Raw genomic sequence first — 21,724 nt, forward strand, 5'->3', positions numbered from 1 at the left:
GAGAAACAACTTTGCCTTTTCATTAAACCCAACTCCATTTTCCCACCCACCTGCCTGTGACTGCTTACCGCAAATCAAATGTTTGTTTTCGTCCAACTATCACAAACTTAGCGTCTATAAAAACTGACGCTGCAATTCTATACTCAAAACATAAATCGCTTATAATTAGTCTGTTAGCCCCGTCCGATTTTTTGTCGTGCTTTATTGCAAGAATGAACACATTGGGGATGTTGTTTATCTTTCTGACTTGGGTAGTTATACAGCAACAAAAACTGTTGGTTTGTCTTATGTGGCTGATTAGTTAAGGTTATAAAAGTTTTGTCTTTTTATTATATTGGATTTGTTCCTAATAAAGTTGTGATTGGTTGATGTCATTAAATCATATGTAGTTATGATTGTGAGCAATGGGATTTTATCATGACTTGACATCATCTGGTACTCAGACATCTAGATGAGAATCATCTATGTTGTTTCAGATGAAGCATTTGATTTGAAACTTTAGTCAGCTGTTCTGACTCTACTGTACTTGTCATGTGGCGATGTTATTATTTGGTTTATGTTGCAAACATTGCTCATCCTGTCAGGGATGGGAATTTCCTCCCTGTGTTAGGTTCTTACTGATATTCCTGTTTTTATGGGGACATTTCTCTGCTGAGCAGTGAGACTGTCAGTAGTAGTAGAAACCAGTCAGTAGTTCTTTTGCCTGGCTCAACTTTTTTTTCCATCCTTTTGGGACTTGTTGTGTTCTCAGAGAGAAGTTGATGACCGTGAGCCAGTGGCTCATTTTTACGTCAAACCACCGTCACCAAACCTCATCGGGGAGACGGAAAAGGAATGCCATATGAAAAAGGCTGATTCCGGAGAAAAGGAAAAACTAGCATGACTTGTATGTGGCTTAGTTTCCTCAGAATGTGAAGAAGGTCCTTTAGTCATTTTGCCTCAAGCGTTTACGCACATACACGCACACACACAATTGAGCTGTCCAACTTTATGATCCATGAATCGGGTTTGAGTCATCTTTTTGCCTTTGTGTGGCAGCAGCTGTTGGCCTGTTGTGTATCTTTTTAATTTGCATATCTCAGTGTCAGTAGCTCAATTTCTTCAGGATATTTAGCATAATGATGACATAATGCCCCCTGGGTGCACATGGGATTAAGCCTTGACCTCGAATGTGGGGGTTCAAATGCCAGTTGTGGCATGAAAGCACGTGTCTTTGGCAAGACATAGCATCAACTATAGAGGTTGCCTTACCTTGCATGGTATTTATTCATCACTGTTAGAAGTTAGTGTGTGTGCATGTATGGGCAAACAATGAAAAGATAAATAGGTGATGAGGATTTTATGTAACACCGCCACTGTAATGAAGATCATATATTTTAAAACAATTGAATGAAATCAATGTTTTTCCCAGGAGCAGTTTTCCCCGCCACATTTTTGTTAAATATGTTATATAAAGCAGCATTGACTAGTTTTTATTCCGTTATAAGAGTCTTCACTACATTTAATTAGCGAGTCTCTTTTGACACTTGACAGCAGATTTGTGTGGGAAGTACGAAGGTCAATGGTTTTCCCCTGCTGGTCAATATATCCTTTCTAAATGTTTGCATGTTTTTCCTGAGTGTGGGTTTTCTCTGCTCCTGCATCCTCTCGTGGGCAAAAACAAATGGTCCAGTTGGTTTTGTGGTCACTTTAGGTGTATGTGGATGATTGTCCTTTTGGCTCTGTGCTGGGACTGAATGAACTGGCAAGCGGTCCACGGTGTATCCTCCCTGTCAGCCAATGTCAGCTGGGATTGGTTCCAGCCTCACATGACCCTAGTCTGGATGAAGTGGATGTAGAAGATAATTGGATGAACGGGTAAACATTGATGCCAATTTGAAACTTTGCTGTTTGGCCGAGTCATAAAACTGCATGTTGGAATTCAGATTTGCTTCTTTTTAAGGCTGTGTTGGACAGAGTAGTTAGTATTCTTCACATCTGTGTTTGATTACATTATTGATTTATATGTTCCTGGCTCTTCCTGTTCAATGACATCATGCATAATTTGGATATGACACATTCGGACATATACATACTGGTCAGAGCATTACCGATACCTTTCTAATAGCAGGTTGCACCCCTTTTACCATGAGAACTGTCTTAATTCTTGTAGGCACAAATTCAACAGTTTGAACAAAAATGAAGAGATTTTGGTCTGCATTGACATGATAGTGTGACACAGATCTATTGGTGGAACATCTATCATGTGAAGTTCCATTTATACCAGATCCAAGAGGTGATCTATTGCATTGACATCTGCTGACTGTAGAGGCCATTGAACAACAGTGAACTTATATATACGTTGTTTATAAACAGAAAATCCCAAAATAAAACCAAGATAATTAACTAAACGTTGCTAAAATTGCCCATGTTTTTCTTGTTTGCTTTTCTTTATTGTCTTCAACTGGCAAGATTTGACCAGAAATGGTTGTCTTCTTTTTATTGACAAGGTTCACCACTCAGGAATACATTTCCTTGTTTGGGACCCAAATAACCCCCAAATACTGCCTTTCAGTCTGAATTTCATTGTGTCCGCATGGTCATTTTTATCATTGGACCAAAATATATAAAAATGTGGTATACTGGACACTTTTGGAACTTATTTCATGCCATCAAATTTTCATAACGTCCACAAATATGCTGTGTGTGGTGCTTAAAGTACTTGTGGGCTCATTATGGAGGTATTTTTTTTTCCAGGTGGAGGGACGGGATTGCTTATAAAGTTTAAAAAGGGCGTCAAAACAGCAGCAGCAATCCCTCCATGGCACTCGCACCATTGTATAAGACGTGTAACAAAAGTATGATACTGCCAGATCTGATGTTTTAGCTGCTAGGACATCATTGGTCTGCCTCAAATAATTCACACCACTTTGTTTGGCACACTTCCAAAAAAGAGTCAAACCAACAGAGCAATTGCACTAAAGTTTGTTTTAAGTGAACCAAACCACAACCGCTGTCTATTCATCTCATGTGTGTGTATATAAAAGGGCTCGTTATATTTTGCTGTGAGACGTCCCCAACTGTGTTTCAAGGTGAAAGGCAGGCGCCAAATCGCTGATGTAACGACACTGAAATGTGGAAAGAAAAGGCGCTGGGCTGTCAGTCAGGAAAGAAAATCAGCTTGAGAGACGGCCAGCAATAACAAACAAGCTGACCTCTGTATGTCCATCCATACATTGTCTCCTCAGGAAGTACAAACACCAGAGTGGAGGTTGGGGGCATTTAAACAGTGATGGCAACCCTCCCCCTCGGAGCATCGCGGTCAGGAAGCAGCATCGCGGCAGACAGGGGAATAACAGGAAGAGGGTACCTGACTGATGCTCCAATGGAAACGGCCTTGTACAGGCTGACCAATTTAACAAGGGTTCAAAGACTTAAGAAGAGACCTCCAGTGGAGAGATGGGTTGAGAAAACAACCCCCTTCTCTCTCTCTCTCTCGCTCTCGCTCTCGCTCTCCCTCGCTCTCCCTCGCATGTGAAGTGACTTTTGTTGACATAACCTTTTGTAATTGTTAGTTGCAAGTGTTTTTGAGAAGGTAAACCACCACCACATTAATGAAACTCATTGTGAGTGGCAATATTCGCAGCTTAGTTGGATAGACGGGGTATTAAGGTTTGAAAAATGTGTTACCATTGAGGAAGCATTTAATGCTCCAATTTTAATTTTCTCCCCTCGCCACGAAAACTCAAGAACTTCCAGCAGTGTCATGTGATTAAATATTTGGCTTTGATCTGCCTCATTCTTTCTCTCACACCAGTGTCCTTGTTATACTAATGTGCACGTTTCCTTTTGTCCTCCCCACCCCGTTTGAAATGAAATCACAGCTGGGGGGGTTAATGGAAAGGTCAGGCATCAAGGGAAGGTCACTTATGTTCACAACTGCAGCCTTTTCCCTCAACAATGGAGCTGCCGTTGGAGTCTAATCCTTTAGAGTAATTGCATCGCTGCTGTCCCCTCTTTAAATACAGCTTCCTAATTAAGGCTAACTGTGGGAGGTGCAAGGGTTCAACAGGTTGGCTTGTTTTGAAGATACTACGCAAGAAACAGTGGGGTTGGGGTATTAAAATCTACCCCCCAGGCTCCCACTCCATGTTGCTCTTACTTTAAACATGTGCTCCCAACCTCGGGGGTATGAACTGTTTCTTGTGAGTGAGCTAATTGTGGGGGATTTAAACATGGCTCATCTCGGATTAACCTGAATGACAAAAGAACAGAGAGGAGTGGGCTGAATGTTTGCGGTCAAGACTGTAACAGAACATTTTGGTTGTAAATCATACTGAGGCTGTACACACACACACACACACACACACACACACACACACACACACACACACACACACACACTGCAGATGATGATTTTTTTCACCTTAGTCTATTGGTGATTTGCTCGAGGGAATAAAACGTCATTGCAGTGTCTCACCATTCAGGGTGTCGACTCCACATTCTATTTGAAAGCTCAAACCGTTAAAGGAAGAACCAACAAGTAAAACTGCAAATAATGACATTGAATCATAAATAACAAGATATATGTGATTTCATGTATATTTGCTATGTTTAAAAACATGACCAAACCCACTATCATTTCCTGAAATACCTTTTTTTTTAATCTGAGCATCTCTAAAACAAACATCAAGTGTGAAAACAGCATGAATATTGTTATACTAAGAAAAGTTGTTTGTTGTTAGTTCAAGAGTTTTAACTACAGTGAACATCTCAGATGAGTCTTTTTTTATAGTATTCAACAGTTGTGTGATTTTAAATTGTCTTTACCACTTCTCAGGTGACTTTGTGCCCAAATTTTAAGAAAAAGATTTTTTTACCAAAAGAAAGTGGCAAAACAACTGTCAATATATGAGAGCACTACCTGCATAGTGCGAAAGACTGATTGAGCTCATAACCTATGTTTGATCAAACACGGCCCAGTCACAGCTGGTGTCATTTATGGTCAAGAGAAGATGTTTGGAAGAGCAAATCTCAAAGCACAAAAATTGTATATTATAATAGAATATTATAATAATCTGCAAAAGTGTTTTAATTTATTGTAAATATCGTTGTTGCCATACTCAACATGCTCACAGATCACATGTTCACCTGATATCTGGGGTTTATGCATGGAAATAGTGAGTTTTGTTGAATCTATGGTAATTAGTCCAATAAAAAGTTTCTTGTTTTCTGGAGGGACTAACAAACTTGCTTCTAAACCTGAGCTGAGATAAGTAATATTTTCTCTATAAAGCCTCCTCAAGAAAGACATTTCTGTGTATTTTTACAGCATTACAAGAGAATGAGATCAGGATTTCATTCATGTTGGCATATAGCAATAGCAGATTATATCTTTTTTAGAAAAAACATATTCAAATGACTCATCCATTGGTTTCCAAGTTTAGCTCCACATTATCTCTTAAGACATGTATTTCAGGAACAGAGCATTTCAGATTTTTCATTCTTTCTCAACTCACCCTCTTTCACAAGCTGTTTTTTTAATGTCATAACTGACCCAGACTGAACTGAGGCTGTATGTAAATCTGTGTGTGGCTCCACTGACAGATTTACCTCCCATTCTTTCCCCTGGTCAGCACTTCTGAAAGAAACTGAACTGAACTCCCTCCTCTGACCCTCCGTCCCCCCGGGGTCAGAGTTCAAATGAAGCACTAAATCAAGGCCGGGGAGCTGGATTAGAAACCGAGGACTGCTCAGCGAGCGTTAGCTGCATCTGGACCAGGCTGAAACATCAAAGTAAATGCTTTGTCAGATGGGGAAACTTGGCCGGCTTTTTTCTTTCTTTTTGTTTTTTTTTCTAGGAGGGGGGAAAAACGGATTGGTTTCAGCGTAAGTTTACATGAGTCAGCCAGGATTTGCGCGAGCATGTGGGAGTGTGATCGGGCAGAGAGGCGGGGTTGATTATTTCTGTCTGAGTCTGTGTGTCTCAGCAGTCAACTGCTGTAGTAAACAGAGCGAGTCTCCCAGCTCAGTCACGTTCTCTCGACCTCACCGTGCTGTCACATTGACCGGTGTTCTCTGCCGTTCTTGCTTGGGATTATATCGGGGACTTAAAAAAACAAGGAGTTTGATTCGGGTTGGGACTAAAAAGCTTTCACCAGCTGCTGGAAATATCGATCAGTTTTTCCTTTGAGAGAGAGAAGAGACCAGCTTTTCTGGGAAGCAGAGCTTGTATATGGCAAGTATACTCAATGTAAGACACTGTTTAGTTTTTTATTTTGTCTGCTAAAGTGCATTAAAAAACATTCTGGTTTAGTTGATCTGTTATACCTCTGTGAACTAGCATTAGCAGCCAGTTTTCATTCATTGTTTGTTAGAATAAAATATGACTTTGACTTTCAGCTATTAACATGATTAATTATTAAATCTAATATCTGCTGAAAAGGCCACTTCATCATTTGTACATCTGAAGTTAACATGCTCATAACTCAGTTCACATGTTGAAAGAACACACACCAGAACACAAAGAACACATTAGACATGTGAACCTTATTTGCTTAACTAATACCCGACATTGTAAATTAATTATCATAATAGACTGTCTCTTGCTGATTGTGACGTCTTTCTGTCTGCCTGCTGAGGGGCTGTCAAGGCAGCACAAATCCAGCACATTCAATCTGTTTTTCCTCCAATGTCTGCATATTTCACATCTGCTTCTTATATCAACACGCCAGTGTACCCCCTGGCACCCGCCAACTCTCCCCCTTTTCCATTTTCCTCATAACAAATCGAAAGTGGTTTCCAAATAATCAATTTCCAAGTCATATTTGGAACAGCTTGTGTCCGGATAAGCATTCACTGGAAGCACTAATTTGACTTGGATTACACACTTCTTCTTTTTTTCCTCCTTTTCTTACTTCCTCCTTTTTTGGTCTTGTTCACCGCCCTCCTGTCTACCTCTCCTTCTCCTTCGTCTTCTCCTTCTCCTGCCCTGGAGCTATGGATAGGAAGGGCTCGTTGCGTCACAGTCCAGCCAGTCAGTACACTTGACATTGTTGTAGCGGAGACGGAGAGGGAGAGCAGCTGCTGGTGAGTGGTGCGTTTTTCTCCTGTGGCTGCATTGATCACACTGAACCGATCGTTGTACAGCTTTGTTTAATTCTCAGAGGATTCATCCGTGTTTCTCTCCCTGAGACGCAGCTACGGGGGCGACGTTTTCTCCTCAGTGACGACACTGTGACGGTGGCATGTGTCATTCGGGTGTCATGTAAACATTTGGTTTGGCTACAGGGATTTTTCAAGGGTCAGTTGTGTTGTGTTTAAGGCAGTTGCAATTATTTCCATCCTTCTCACTTTGATGCCAAGTAATTTGTAGCTTATACAGCATGTAGCTAAAAAAAGGATCTTTTACTGGTTTGTTTGGACTGAGCTTGGAGAGTGGCCGTACCACATTCAGTTTCTGGAATACGAGTTGTGTAAAACTACGTGTTGAAACACACACACACACACACACACACACACACACACACACACACACACACACACACACACACACACACACACACACACACACACACACACACACACACACACACACACACACACACACACACACACACACACACACACACACACACACACACACACACACACACACACACACACACACACACACACACACACACACACACACACACACTTACTTCACACACACTTACTTCACACACACACTTACTTCACAAAAAAACCAAAGCAGTTGCGCCCAGTCTTGATTTGTTTCCGAGTTGGTAACTCTCTGACACTGACCGACGGACCTTTGGGCTGCGTTTCAATATCACCTCTGAAATGTTTGTTTGCTGCCTTTGATAATGGCTTGGAAAAGAAAAATAAAGACGTGTCAAAGGTTAGCAGCTGCACTCATGCAGGATGGTCATTCACCTGTGATGGGTTTTGCATGAGAAAGGCATGCAAATGTCGTGTTGTTTATTCTATCTCTTAAATCTGCTTAATTTTAGTATAAATGTCATGGGAATGTTGATATGTTAGTGATACAAAAGTACCCCATTTCTCCTAAATGCCTATATATGTAATCTGGGGAAAAACAGTCTACTGTGTGTCACTGTGCAGAGGAGGATGACATTGTGAAATACTGTGTTTAGTTACAGTCACCGTATCCAAATGATATAAAATACCAGATGAGTCATATTATCTCATCTGGATTTTCGGAAATCTGACGTATGTAGAGGCAACAATTCAACCAACAAGCAGGTTTATAGATTAGTAATCCAGGAGAAGGTCCAGATGGAACATGCAAACTCTAGAAAGGACTAACCAGTCAGGAGCTTCGGACCACGGGGCTATTTTTGCTCACCACTCATCGACAGTGCTGCTATTTCTTTATTTTTAGAGAAAAAATAAACGACTGAAATGTTCACTCAAGCTCCTGTTGTAAACAGACACCATGGGTCACAGACAGACTTCCTGCTTCAGCTTTCATCTACCAAAGTTGTTGTACCTGAATGGGCGAGATAAACCCATGTAACGCTTTGATGCTTCGCCGTAGGAGTGCACAATACATGGTGATGGCAACATGCTCAGTGTACGTATCACAAAAGACCATCTTCCCTGCGATGAATTATGTTTCCATGTATTGACATTCATGCTCTGCATATTTGGCCAGTTGGATGGAGCCACATTGCCCAGGACGCACGCGCGCGCACACACACACACACACACACACGCACACGCACACGCACACGCACACGCACACGCACACGCACACGCACGCACACACGCACACGCACACTGTCACAGCCGGTGTGACTTGAGGGTAAGAGAAAGAGCACTTTTATTTGGAGGAACAAAGCACATTGACATTATCATCTTCTACTTTAGTATTTATTGCAAAATCATATCGTAACCATACTCGACAGGATTATTGCATGTTTGCTTGACATCAGCAGCCAAAGCATTCATTCAATCCCAAGGCACAGTCAGAACGTGTTTGGAAGGAGATTAAACAGTGATCTACAGTACCCACTCCAGACAATAGGTGTCCCTCGTGTGCACTCCTGCTCAGGCTGTTGATGTGATCAATGACATAAATAGAATGGCAACGTTCTTGTTCTTTACTTCATTACAATGTTTTATATGTTGGATTATAAGCTTGCATGTCACTTCTTTCAGTAGATTTGTTTTTATTTCGTTTTTTTTTTTTTTTTTTAGAACATTACTTGTTCGTTCTTGTTTGATACACTTCCTCAGGTTGGAAACTTGACCTTTCCAAAGAGACAGGTGCTGGCTTAACGCTACCTGAATGTACAGTATACCCTTCTCCTTGCCATGCAAAAGGCTTGCAACTATATTGATTAGCAAAGGTCTGCATCACCTGTGCAAGAAAGGGATTGCTGTGTTTATTTGTTCAGATGAAAGAAAAATAATTGTGCTCAGGTTGGTGGCTTTGAAGCAAAGCAAGATCTCATTGATTTGGGGCAGGTCACACTTTCCAGCCACTTGAGCCTAATTCATCATTGAGAATGTGTTATAAGTGTTGAGCAACAACAGTAAGCCCAATCGCTTTAAAGACCTGGTGAAATGAATGACATTTTGTCAATATTTGTATTCTGTCATTGAGCTAATTGTCCATTTACGTTTTATTCTGTGTCAAATGTTGTACTTTTCCATTTAATTCCTTCCTTTGCCTGCAAAAATTATGACAAATGTCTGATGACTCATTTCCTAATTCTGCATTCATTATAAATGTTTGGTTAGATTTCTAAGCCTGACATTCATTTTTTGAGACGCATTTGCAGTATAACTGATGTCTTCAACAACTTCAGCAGTAACCGGTCCTACAGGGTGTGAGTTAAATGTAGAAGACATCTCTTCTTTTCACTTACATCTGTTTTGTGGAGACTTTGAAGAGGTGTTTTTTCTTGTCCAATGGAAACTAGATCTGAGCATCTACACAGGGTTTTGCAGGTAGAATAAAATAATACTGCACTGAATAGTTTCAGCACTTTAAGTCCAATAAAAACTCATATTTTATATGGCTTTGACGTGGTTCATCAGCTGGCTCAGATTGTGATTTTTCTCCAGACGTGCAGTTACACAGCCACTATTTTAGCATTATGGCTAATATTATGACATCAAGTGCATATTAAAAGCTCTTTGAGGGCTTCTTGTTTTGAAAATTTACTGTCGGGGTTGTGCGTCAATGAGCTCTCTATATATACAGGCGGTAAAATCTGTGTGCTGCATTTGTCATTTCAGTTAACAAATCTGTCATCAGCTCAGTTTCTACTTATCTTGGGTGGTAAATCCATCCTTCTCTTCTGAGTGGGTGTGGTGTAATAAAAAGCCATAGGCTCCATTGGTTTAATGTACAGTGTGTCAAACACGCTTGCCTTGATTTATAAGTGACGCCGTCCCTTGTTCGACATCGGTCCCTCCCAACATTCGATGTGTGTTAGTGAATGAGCAGTATCACCTAAATGCACCACCACAGGTCCTCTTATGAACCCACTCCACATATGTTTGGGTCTCACACACGCACACTCCGCTCTCTCCTGGAAGCATGGAGCCCAACAAGTGCCTCTGTTTGAGTAGATCCACATGTGTGAGAGGCGTCAGTGCTGCACTGTACCAGGGCGAGGGGAGAGTCGGTTAATGGGGAACAGGCAGGCAGGCAGGGTTGTTGCATAAGGGGCCGCAGTAAAAAAAAACAGGGCCTGGCTCTCCTCCTCCGCCCCCTCGCTCAGCCAGAGGACAGATGGCAGCAGAAGAAAGCGAGCAGGCCCTCTCGCATGGCACTCCTCAACAGATGCATCGTTTATTTATTGTAAAATAAATCAGGCCGGAGCCAGGCCTGACCGAGCTCCCTGTTTGATCTCCTGCAACCGTTCCCCGCGCCCGTTTTCAGTCCCGACTGGGCTACTGCTAATAGTAATGCTGTACAATATGTAGTAAATAATAATACCCAGCATGCATGGGGAGGCCCTTGTGGGGTCCTTCGCTCTGTTCCCAAGAGGACAGTAAAAGTGGGATTTTTTTTTTTTTTAGAGAAAAAAATCCAGTGAAAAAGTCGTTCCAGTCTGTCAGCACAGCTTGATGAAAAGCACACTTGTACTTCACTCTCCAGACATTTTCCAGGACGATCCGTCATACTTAATGCAGTAGATGATGGTAGTGTAGATAATATAGTGTATTTAGCAAGAAATCTAAATCTTGACAAGGCAAACCTGTGTGTCTGGGCAGAAGTCATGTAATGTGATTGGTTGAAGATGGAGGTTTGAATATTAAAGGCAAGGCAAATATATTTATAGAGCACCATTCAAACACAGGGCAATTCAGTGCTTTACAAAGAAATTTAGAAATAAAAGGAATACATTAAAGCTTTAAAAGAAATAAAAAAGATACTTTAAAACAAATAAGCATAATAACAAATAAAATAATAATAAAAATAATGCAATAAATGATCATATAACTGAGATCAGCTTTGAAAGTTACCGTATTCACCTATGTGGTTCTCCAGCCATGCAGTGGAGAAAGGGAAGGACCTGCCTCAGGTGGTGAGGGTGGCAGAACACATCCGAAAACACTCATTTATGCTTTACATGCACAGTGACCCCGTTACATGCTCTTTCAGCCTTTGATATTAGAAGATGTTAATATTAACTATGAGGTTGATGCAGTGTGTCTCACTAATGTTGATATTAAGAAGAAAATTCTGTTAAACACCCCAAGGCATTACATGATCAGTAAACTATATCACATATTGTGTAGATTATTACATCTCCACCTAATCCTAATCCTTCAAAGCAGCCATATGTTCTCCGTAAACTAAGCACACTGCTTTTACCTCAGACGTCATGAACTATTTACCGAGATGTGTACATCTTATAAAATATTCAACATTAAGCTTTACTTCTTTTTTCTTTAAATGTGAGGTGACATTTCTGTAGAGTAACTTCTGTTATCTCTACTCACAAACACAGGCAAAGGTACATCCACAACTGCCAAAAGGACGAACCAAAAACATTTCCTTCTTCAAAATAAAAGCATAATATTAGTTATACGCCGATCAAGATTGCACATTTTTTTATTTAAATAATTTTTCCTTGACCTCTTATAGCTCTTTTGTTGTTCCTGACCGGGCCCCCGCACTGTACACATTGCCCGGGTTGACCGTTACAACTTCATTAAAGTGTCCTTTAACATATTCATGTGAATTACGGTGTAAACTAAAAAAGGAATCGGCATATTATTTAAACTTTCACATCATTAATTTAAAAAACTAATATTTTCAAGGTTTTTAGGGAGTACTGTGATAAAATGTTTTCAATGATTGTGAGGGATATAAATTCATTTTTCTTATACAGCTTTTGTCATCTGACTTAGTGAATGACGTAGATTAATCAGTTATGAAAATTATTATTGTTACCTCCATGATATTCAAGATTTCATAATATAAACATCGGTGGTGCAACAAATGGGTCCTAAATTCCATTCATATATTAGATTTCAATAAATGTAATATATAAAAATTATTTTGAATGCAGTTGTCAGGAGTCATAGAAGTTGGTTACATGCAGTTTTTATTTTTTTTATTTTATTTATCCTTTAAAAACATTTGTTTGCTAGTGGTATCTGGCACTTTTGCATAGCCAGTGATCAAACCACTGTAGAAATCAGTCCAACATAGAGAGATAATGGTGTGGTAAAGAGTCTTCCAATAACAAGCGAGCGACTTTAACACGAAGAGTCTTGTTTTCTTCAAAAGAGACCACACACTTTATTGCGAGATCTAAAGAAACGCCGCAATAACCTAACCTTTATTTGCATTAGACGTTACAGTGGTGCCAGTGTTTGTGTGGTCTTTGCACGGTACCACTGCTCTGTTTGCGCAAAGTTCAAAAAGTCACTTCATCAGTCGTATGTGGGGAAAAACGAGACAGCGGTGCAGCCGTAGACTATGAAACACTGGTGATGTGTACTTATGTCTGAGTTTTGTCTTATTGCTGATTAGTTTGATGCTTTAAACCGTGTGAGTCGGTCTGACCGAAGTCTGTCTGGATGTTTGACTGACTTCTATCCGGACAAGACTGTGCATGACCCTGGCTGCTGCGGCGCTAACCAATCATTAGCGTGCGTAGGTGTGTTTATTGGGATGCATTTGCGTGTTTTTCTTTTTCTTTTTGGTACGGAGTGGAAAGAAAAAAAGACAAGTTTGGGAAGGTGGGGTGAAGCTCCTCTCTCTTGATAACAGTAACACAGTTTAGTACTGATGAAAATCCTCCCAAAATAACTGAAGAATGGCATGTCAGGATAGCAGATGTTTGTTTTGGGGGTTTTTTCTAACGTAAAACATGAAAGTTGGTCCGTGTAATCAAACACACTGTACCATAACGTTGCGAACAAAGACCAAACAGCTGTCGGTGTGCAATAGAAGATACTTTGTGCTCATTATCATAGAATCATTTACTGTGCATTAATCCTCTGTGTTGATTCAGAAAAGCGTTGATTTCAGTGTGCGTGTGTGCGTGTGTGTGTGCGTGTGTGTGTGCGTGTTGACGGCTCTTTGACACAATGAGGGGGAGTTGAGTTTACTCTGAGGGTGTGTGCACCGCCATGACAAACAGCTGCGTGTGTGTGGGAACTCCTGTTTTCACAATATGCCATTAAAAGATAAGATTCGTTTTTTTTTTTTTTGTCTGACGTAGCACATTTACGTGTTGCATGTAAAGCCCCACCCCACTCGACCCCCCCACACACAGCCTCCAATGTGCACACACTCCAAATGGAAATGTCACGTGTATGCATGATCTTGGTGATATCAAATGTTCTGGTCAGCTCTTCTAATTAAATCGGGAGAAAACAAAACATGCTATTTTTAGCCTCATTACAGAGATTATATCGACCCAAGCTGATTAATGCTAAAATTACACTTTTGGCTGTGGCCATTATGTACTGCCTGTTTGGTCTGTTCCTTACTAGGACCTCACAGACTGCATGAAGATAATCAAGACTTTTCTCCTTGGAAAAGCTGAACCAAGTGCCTCTACATTGGAGCACACTGCTAACAAGTCCCTCACCGTTTGGAGCTGATTTACCATGTCTGAAGTTGCGAAACACATCCATACTTCACAAGGGTAACACAGCTCATAAAGGTGTTTAATAGATTAGCTATGTGAAGACAATTTGTATCTTAAGTGGCATTATGAAGTTTCAGAATTACAATTGAAAGGTAGACATTTTATTACATTATAGCTGTTTTAGCCATCTGGATATCTTGATCTTTTCTTTCTTTCATTTTTATATGTATTCATCTGAGAATTGGGGGTGGGTATTTATATAAAAATCAGGGAAAACATACAGGAGCCCCTACAGATGGCATCTTTGTTGTACAAGCTATTTAAGACTTAGTACACATCACTTTTTCTAAAGTTGTATGCGACAGAGCGGCGCTTCTTTCCTATAGAAAAAACTTAGACGATAATTACTAGGCAATCGTCTTTAACCAAGATTTATGAGGTGGCTATTATGCTCATTTTTATTACTCATCATTAAGTGACTTTTCATGAATCACACTCATGGGGAGATGCTTTATTTTATTATATTTTAATGTTGGATGCAGCGCCTCAATTCGAAGTTCATCGGACACAAGTTGTTTTAGCTTCTGTTTTTTTTCATTACACCAGAAAACGTACGTCACTTATTGAGAAAAAACAAACCAATTGCTCCTGCACAGACTTGTTATGTAGCTTCTGTTTATCCTGGTGTCCAGACAAGGAATAGTCATATAAATGGTCAGAGGCTTGGTTTGCATCCATATACAGTTAGGATTTATTGGCTTTCCCATTGAAGATTGGTGATGATTGGTCAACTCACAATGATGTTATTGGAAACCACCAGTCTCAGTGTAAACTTCACTTATATAGTGCATTTCTGTGCTCTGCCTTAAAGTAATTTACATTTTCACCGTTAAATTTACACCCATTCTCTCACACCCACACACCAACAGCACTGAGGGGTTCATTGTCTTGCTCAAGGACACTGAGACACACAGTCGGGGTGAGATGAGGGGGATTGAACCACCAACCTGTGGATTGGAAGATGACCCCCTGTTTAAACTGAGCCCAATAATTTCATTGCCCACTGTTGCTATGCTTGCAAAATCTCGTGCGTGGAAACCGTAATCCATCCAAGTCTTCAAAGTTGACTTTTCATTGAAGTTACTCGAACATGTGGCTGACCTTTCCTTAGTGCCAAGTTTAACATTCAAAAATTGTAAATTGTAGCTGTAAAGTCTGACATAAATGGTTCATTTGAACTCACTAATGTTTTTTTTCTCCACTGGCATGTGGAACACGCAGCTTGTATGTTTAGCTTTAGTGACATTGATTTAATTGTGAGTATCAATTCTTGTATTGGTGATCTCAAGCTTCGGCGTTCACAGGACAAAACAACCAGGATTTGTTTGTTCCTCGTTATCTATTGGAAGCCATGTCTCTCCACTCCTCCTTTTAATGCAATAAAAACACTGGTGCTGATGCATGATGTTATGTAAGTGCTAGGTGTGCTCTGGCAGGACAAGCTGTTCGGAGGAGCGCTGACGAAGGCCTGGTGAGGAGGAGGAGGAGGGTTGACGCAGTCAGGTTGCACACACACACACACTGGTGTGCACTTTTCCCTTTTTACAAAACCAGTAAGAACATTATAGAGCAGATTCTCCAAGTGATGGATGGTCTCTGTATCACGCCGAGTCGGATCTGTAATCTAGCTTTGAATTGATATGTGGCCTTTCCCTCAATGCGTCATGTAATTCTAACGCAAAGACTTATTTCTGCAGCGCGTGAGGATGTGGCAGGCTGTCACAGTGAGTATAAGGAGGCTGGAGATGAATAACACTGTCTGACTACTCTTATCCATCCCCAACCCCAATCGTGTTTAGGATCTAAACTTTTCCCCGGGTTAATGCTTTTAGGGCTGGGTGTGAATGGTGTTGGGTGAAGCTATCTCGCCAAAATCCAATCTTTCGGCGTGTGTCGTGAAGTGTGCAGCCTTCATGCACTGCGCACTTGTGTATGTGGGATTAAGTGTTCGGGTAATAATCCTGATTCACCTCGGGACACTTCAGTCGTCTCCTTTCAAACAAGAGCGGCTTTATTGCAGCTCGTCGACGGCGGCGCTGCTCATCAATGACACAGCCTTGGAACGGGCATGCCTGTGTTTGTCAGTTTGTGTGTGTGTGAGTGGAAGTATCGGCGTGCTTGCATGGTGTGTGGAAACAAGGATGCATAAGCAGGTGCCACGTGGCGTGGGATGTGCTAAGCCAAGACGAGGGTCGCTGTGGGGCCCGCTGTGTGTTCTCAGCTGTTGGGGAGGAGATGAAGAAGTGTGTGTGTGTGTGTGTGTGTGTGTGTGTGTGTGTGTGTGTGTGTGTGTGTGTGTGTGTGTGTGTGTGTGTGTGTGTGTGTGTGTGTGTGTGTGTGTGTGTGTGTGTGTGCGTGTGCGTGTGCGTGTGCGTGTGCGCGTGCGCGTGCGTGCGTGCGCGCGCGCACAGTGTTTTCATCTTACAGTCATGCTACCCCAAACCGCCTCACTAATCCCAGAGCAGGCATGCAGGGGACACACGCGACATACACTCACATGACACATGTTGTCTCGCACACATTCATACATTTGCAGTCAGCTGTCCCACACTAGCACCTCCTCCATATATACGACGGGTCTGCTGTTCACGGCTCAGCAAACTCTTTAGCCCCATGTTAGACGCTCTCTGAAAGTTTTCTCAAAATTAGATTTTATCAGATTGTTTTCAGGTATCAAATGTGCCTCATGAATAAAAAAACAATGGTTAATTTGTTTGTCAACTAAAATATGCATCAGATCCTAACCTGCCATCAAATACAAAAGGTCACGCTGAACTAAAATGGCTAAAAGACTAAAATTAATGTTTGAAAAAAAAGTAATAACTGAAGTAGGCTGAGCTAGTTAAAATGGCCAAAATAGGTTAAATAGCAGAAACTTAAAACAACTACAATCAAGAAAAATCCCAGAATAAGTCAAATTTGAAAGATTGCTCAGCAAATTGATACAATGGTTAAAACTACTAGTATAGATAAAACTAATGAAGTTGATTTACGGGCTCAATGGATAATATACTGAAACGGCTAAACCAGCCAAATGATGTGCAAAACTAAAGTGGCATTTACAGTTACAATGACGAAGACTATTAAATTGTGGTAATAGCCAAATGCTTAAACAGCCAAATAACTAAAACTGATCATATGTCTTGCAGACAAAACAGCCATAATGACTAAAATGGCCACAAATGAAATCGCCAATGTGTGCAAAATAGCAAGAATAACTAACAGTTAAAATGCCTTTATTGTCTAAAATAGTTAAAACTATAAATAATAGCAAAATGTCTAAAACTGAAATGGCAAATTACCAAAGCTAAAACGTATAAATGGCTATGATGGATTAAAATAATCTCACACTGTTAAATACAATAATAAAATATCAGCAGCTCTTAACTGTAATTTTCAAATGTCATAAATACAACTTCAACTCTGACTTAAACCACAGTCTATTGATCTATGTAATTTACGTTCATGAGCTTTGCTTCCCTTGTGGAAAAGTCAGCCAATGTGTCTCTTCTGATCTTAAAGATTGCAGATGTGCGACTTGCATTGGGGAAACTGTGCCAACTCCAGATCCAGAAATGGCAGCATTAAACACTTTCTTCAATACAGAAATATCAGTCCTCCTCCTCATTGATTGGAATGTTCAGTATTGGAAGAATCCTGCGCCTTTCCTGAAGTGAAGCTCTGCTGGGTGTATATCTGCAGGTATCTGTCATGACTGCGAGAGTTCTTCCCGGCTTGTTTGATTTTCCTCCATTCGGGGCTTTTTGGTTCACTTACAGAGACTGTGATGGTTTATCTTGGATGAGGCATCCGGTTTTTATTTCAGCTGCTTCAGTTCAAGCAGGAATGCAAGCGCCTCTGACTTGATAGTGAGGAGAGCTTACCTATCCTGGCTATTGTCTAAATATGGCGTCTGATTTTGCTCGCATTTCTCCTGCCTGGGCTCCACACCTCAAGGGGAATTCGCCACCTCTGTGTGAGGGCACATTTGTCTTGGCTGTGTGTGCGTGTGTGCGTGTGTGCGAGCGCGAGCACTTTAGGGAAGAATAAGCAGGTGATGTTGTAACAGGTTCCTGTGACTTGTTTGTGGTCGTCTAGTGCTGAGTTTAGGCCAATGAGTCGGTCAGAGGTGAAACGCTTCACTTGGTCAGTAAGACCAATTGCAACAACTTGGAAATGTCATAACTTGAATTTTCACCCTTTTCCCATGAAGCTATTTTGTCTTGGTCACCCACAAGAACATTCACACGTAGTTCAAGCTGTGTTTCTGTCGACTTGATGTGTGGAAGTTAGCATTGGCTCCTCTCTGGTCTCCTTGGACTTGAGACCGAGCTGCTAATTGCTCCACCAGTTAGTTGTTGACTCCTATTTGGAGTTTGGAGCATTTTCACTCAAAACAGTTGCTGCTTCAGGTGATGTATTCTGTTGTCAAAGTTACAATTAGTTAGGTGTTTCTGCTTTAAGCTGAGCGAATCACAGACTATTCAAGTTCAGACTAATCTATGATTCTGAAACGGAACGTTGTACATAGTGTTGAGATAGGATTCCATTTTTTATTAATTGTTGCAATGCAAGAATGACCTCAGGTTATTCAATTATTCTGAGGTGGCTCTTCTTCCGGTCCTTAACGTGGCTCATCGATGCCTCATCCCCCTCCTCTCCGCATGTCAAGTATTTTTGGCCCAGACATTGAACTATGAATTCCTCCTACTGGAGGTGGACCACCTCGCATGGCAGCCATTGCCATTGGTGTGTGAATTTATGCATGAACGAGTGAATACGACTCACAGTATAAAGTGTTAGAAGTTAAAAGCCTCCTGCAATGGGTAAAAGTGTTGGTCAAACGTAATGTGATTATAGAAACTCTTGAGATGGTGCTATTTTTTACTATGTGCTGTTAACAAAATACATAGTAGACAAATAAGACATGACATAATTCAGTTACTAGGTTTTTTTTAGGCAGGATAAAAACAGGACCAGAAAGCATCTAACGAAAACGCCTCTCACAAGGCACTTATTTCAATTGTGTCGGAAGCTGGCTTTGTGACACCACTACTCAGCCAATGCTAACATTTAGTAGCAGAAGTAAACAATGTTAACTTATTTTGTTATTTTGTAACTTGTGTTAACAAAATGAAGAGTGGCTCAGTGTACCACCTTATGGTCGGAAATGGTTTTACAATTCTAATTGGCATGGCTCAGTTGATCACTGCAACGTCGCTCGTAGAAATTACAAAATTATTTAATTACTATTACTTTCTCAGGCTAGAATTGTTTTTTTTTATAATTTCGTAAATTTAATTAATCGATTTAATTGTAAGATAAGTGTGCTTTGGTATGGCTTGAATTTTGCATTTGATAATCTTGATTCTGTTCTGAAAATTCAGCACACTCAAAATCCCACAAGTTGCTACATCATATACATTTTTATCAAGGCTGATAAATAATAGTAACCAGAAGTATGAAAATGAAGTTATAATAAAGTGGAATCATCCTTTAATCCCACATCAGGTTCACTACATTATCTACAGTCACCCTTCTTATTTAGTTTAGCCTCCATGCTCAGTCGCTGACGCTTGTCTTTGTCTCAGTCTCTTTCTATTTAAAGCCTCCCTCCGGTTGGGGCTCTGCCCGGGTAGGGTGACCCTTGGTGTATTGGAGGAAGGGAGGAGTCTGTGCTGGTGGTGGCAGAGGACAGAGAAGAAAGGGAGCCGCAGGAAAAAGAGGAGAAGACCCTGGCTCGTGGAGCTCAGAGCGGGGCTGTTTAATCTCTGCAGGAGCGTCAGATGGCTTTGACAGAGCACAGGCACCAATTAGGCTCCAAGATTAGGGGAGCTTTGTACTTCTGAAAAGCTTCTGGATGCCCCCCCCCCCCTTTTTTTTTTTTTTTTTTAATATTCTTCCTTCCTGTCTTGGGTTTATATCTTCACCGGGACTCCTGGCCCTTTCTTATCCCTCAACCCTCCCTTCTTACGCCCCCCCTCCCCACCCCACCCCTGCCCAGTGACCTGCTCCTTTTTAAAATCTGCGATTATACCTGGCTAGACATTGAGAGCAGTGGATTAATTAGGCAGCCTGTCCGTGTTAGTCTCGAGCAGCGCATTGCAGAGTAACTAAGCAAGCCGGCAAGGTGGCGAGTCTGATGTTTATTGGGGTCCTGGGGGCCTGCAGGCATGGATACAAAGATAACCTGCAAAGAGTCCAGCTCCCATCTGCACAATATGACGGTAGAGTACTGGGGTGGTTGTATTTGTGTTTGGAGCTACTGACATATTGTTGACGATTATGGCGATGACAATATGATTTGTGATAAACACTTGCGCGTTCAGATTTCTTCTTCCAAATAACGCCGTGGCCTGCTTTTGTTTGTATTGACATTCACATCTACCTGATGGCCAGGTGTCTATCGAGGGCAGTTTGACTCCATTTAATAGGCCAAATATGTTGGCATGAACAGTGCATTAAAACACAATTTAACGCAGTTCACTTTTTGCGATATGCATTCGACACGTGTTAATATCACAATTACCATGAGTTTTCAATAAATTGTGCTGCGCTCATTTTAACCCTGTTATATATATGAAGTGCGCCAACTGTGTAATCGTCTCTGATTGGCTTGTATGTTGTGGATGTCCCTCAAATTGTGTAGTTTACTACTATACATTACTCTGCCTAGCATTTTATGCACAGATCAGTTGCTCCACCTGAGAACCCGGGAACAATGTCAGGAAGTACATTAGCACAACCTCAATTGTATCTCTCCATACGTCCTCGCTTCCGTTTAGCCGGGTGTGGGCAAAGACGAGGAGGGGACGAAGGATGGAACAAGGAGGTCTACAATAGTAGAGTCCACCTGTTTTTTGGGGGGCGGGTGGTATGTCTGGGGAGAGACCGCAAGAGAGAGATATCCTTAATCCTTCAGCCTTCTGCTGCAGTTTGCTGGTCCGTTTCATTTTTTCACCTCTCGGGATGCAGTTTTAGTTCACGCGAGGGTAAGCTGCTTTCAGCGGCGCTGACTTTAAGTCAATTAGCCGGCCCCCTCCTCTGAGAGGGGCACAGATGGTGGGGGTAGGTGGGAGTCGCCAAACCTCAGGAATGCCCGTGGCAGCCTCTGCGGTCCTTTAATTGTGGAGAAACAATAGGCATGCAGGGAGCTGTTTACTTCAAATGTGTGTGTGACTGTTTTGCCCTTTCCACTCCGGGCCCAGACTGTTAAACTCTGTTTTGTATTCCAAGAAGTTTTTTGTTGATCTGACTTTCTCTCATCCCCTTTTCCCCTCTTTGTTTGTTTCTCTGTGCGTTCAGGTTTGCCACCACCCAGACTGCCAAGACTTGAATAGCAAAAGCCCCCTTCACCTGTGTGAGTCATGTGACTCGCGCTGCCATTCGGAGAACACAGACAACATGCACTTTGACCGACACCCCCGATTCGACTTGCAACCTCAAGGTAGCCATGTGTTATTTCTTTATTTGGCGTTGGTCCTCTCACAGTGATGTCAGCCTCCTTACCTCACTGCACGGGCTTCAGTTTGTAAACACGCAGGACACCAACTTTTATAGTTGTCTATTTAAAGGCAGACCGTGTAAATCCA

At 41.4% G+C, this 21,724-nt stretch overlaps 1 protein-coding gene across 3 annotated transcripts in view; it reads left to right on the plus strand.

Annotated features, from left to right (window-relative positions):
- plekhg5b (pleckstrin homology domain containing, family G (with RhoGef domain) member 5b) overlaps positions 1-21,724 on the plus strand; it is a gene marked incomplete at its 3' end in the record, with an annotated part of 91,253 nt that overhangs the window by 39,658 nt on the left and 29,871 nt on the right. For 2 of the 3 annotated variants that reach the window (XM_080497011.1, XM_080497012.1), the window contains exon 3: positions 21,438-21,579. In XM_080497011.1, coding sequence (XP_080353137.1) covers positions 21,438-21,579 — 142 coding nt within the window. Of the gene's footprint in view, positions 1-6,104; positions 6,233-21,437; positions 21,580-21,724 lie in introns of those variants that run through there. The other variant, XM_080497013.1, reaches the window with a different exon arrangement.

The sequence above is a fragment of the Blennius ocellaris genome (assembly GCF_963422515.1).
Source record: "Blennius ocellaris genome assembly, chromosome: 5".
Taxonomy (NCBI): domain Eukaryota; kingdom Metazoa; phylum Chordata; class Actinopteri; order Blenniiformes; family Blenniidae; genus Blennius; species Blennius ocellaris.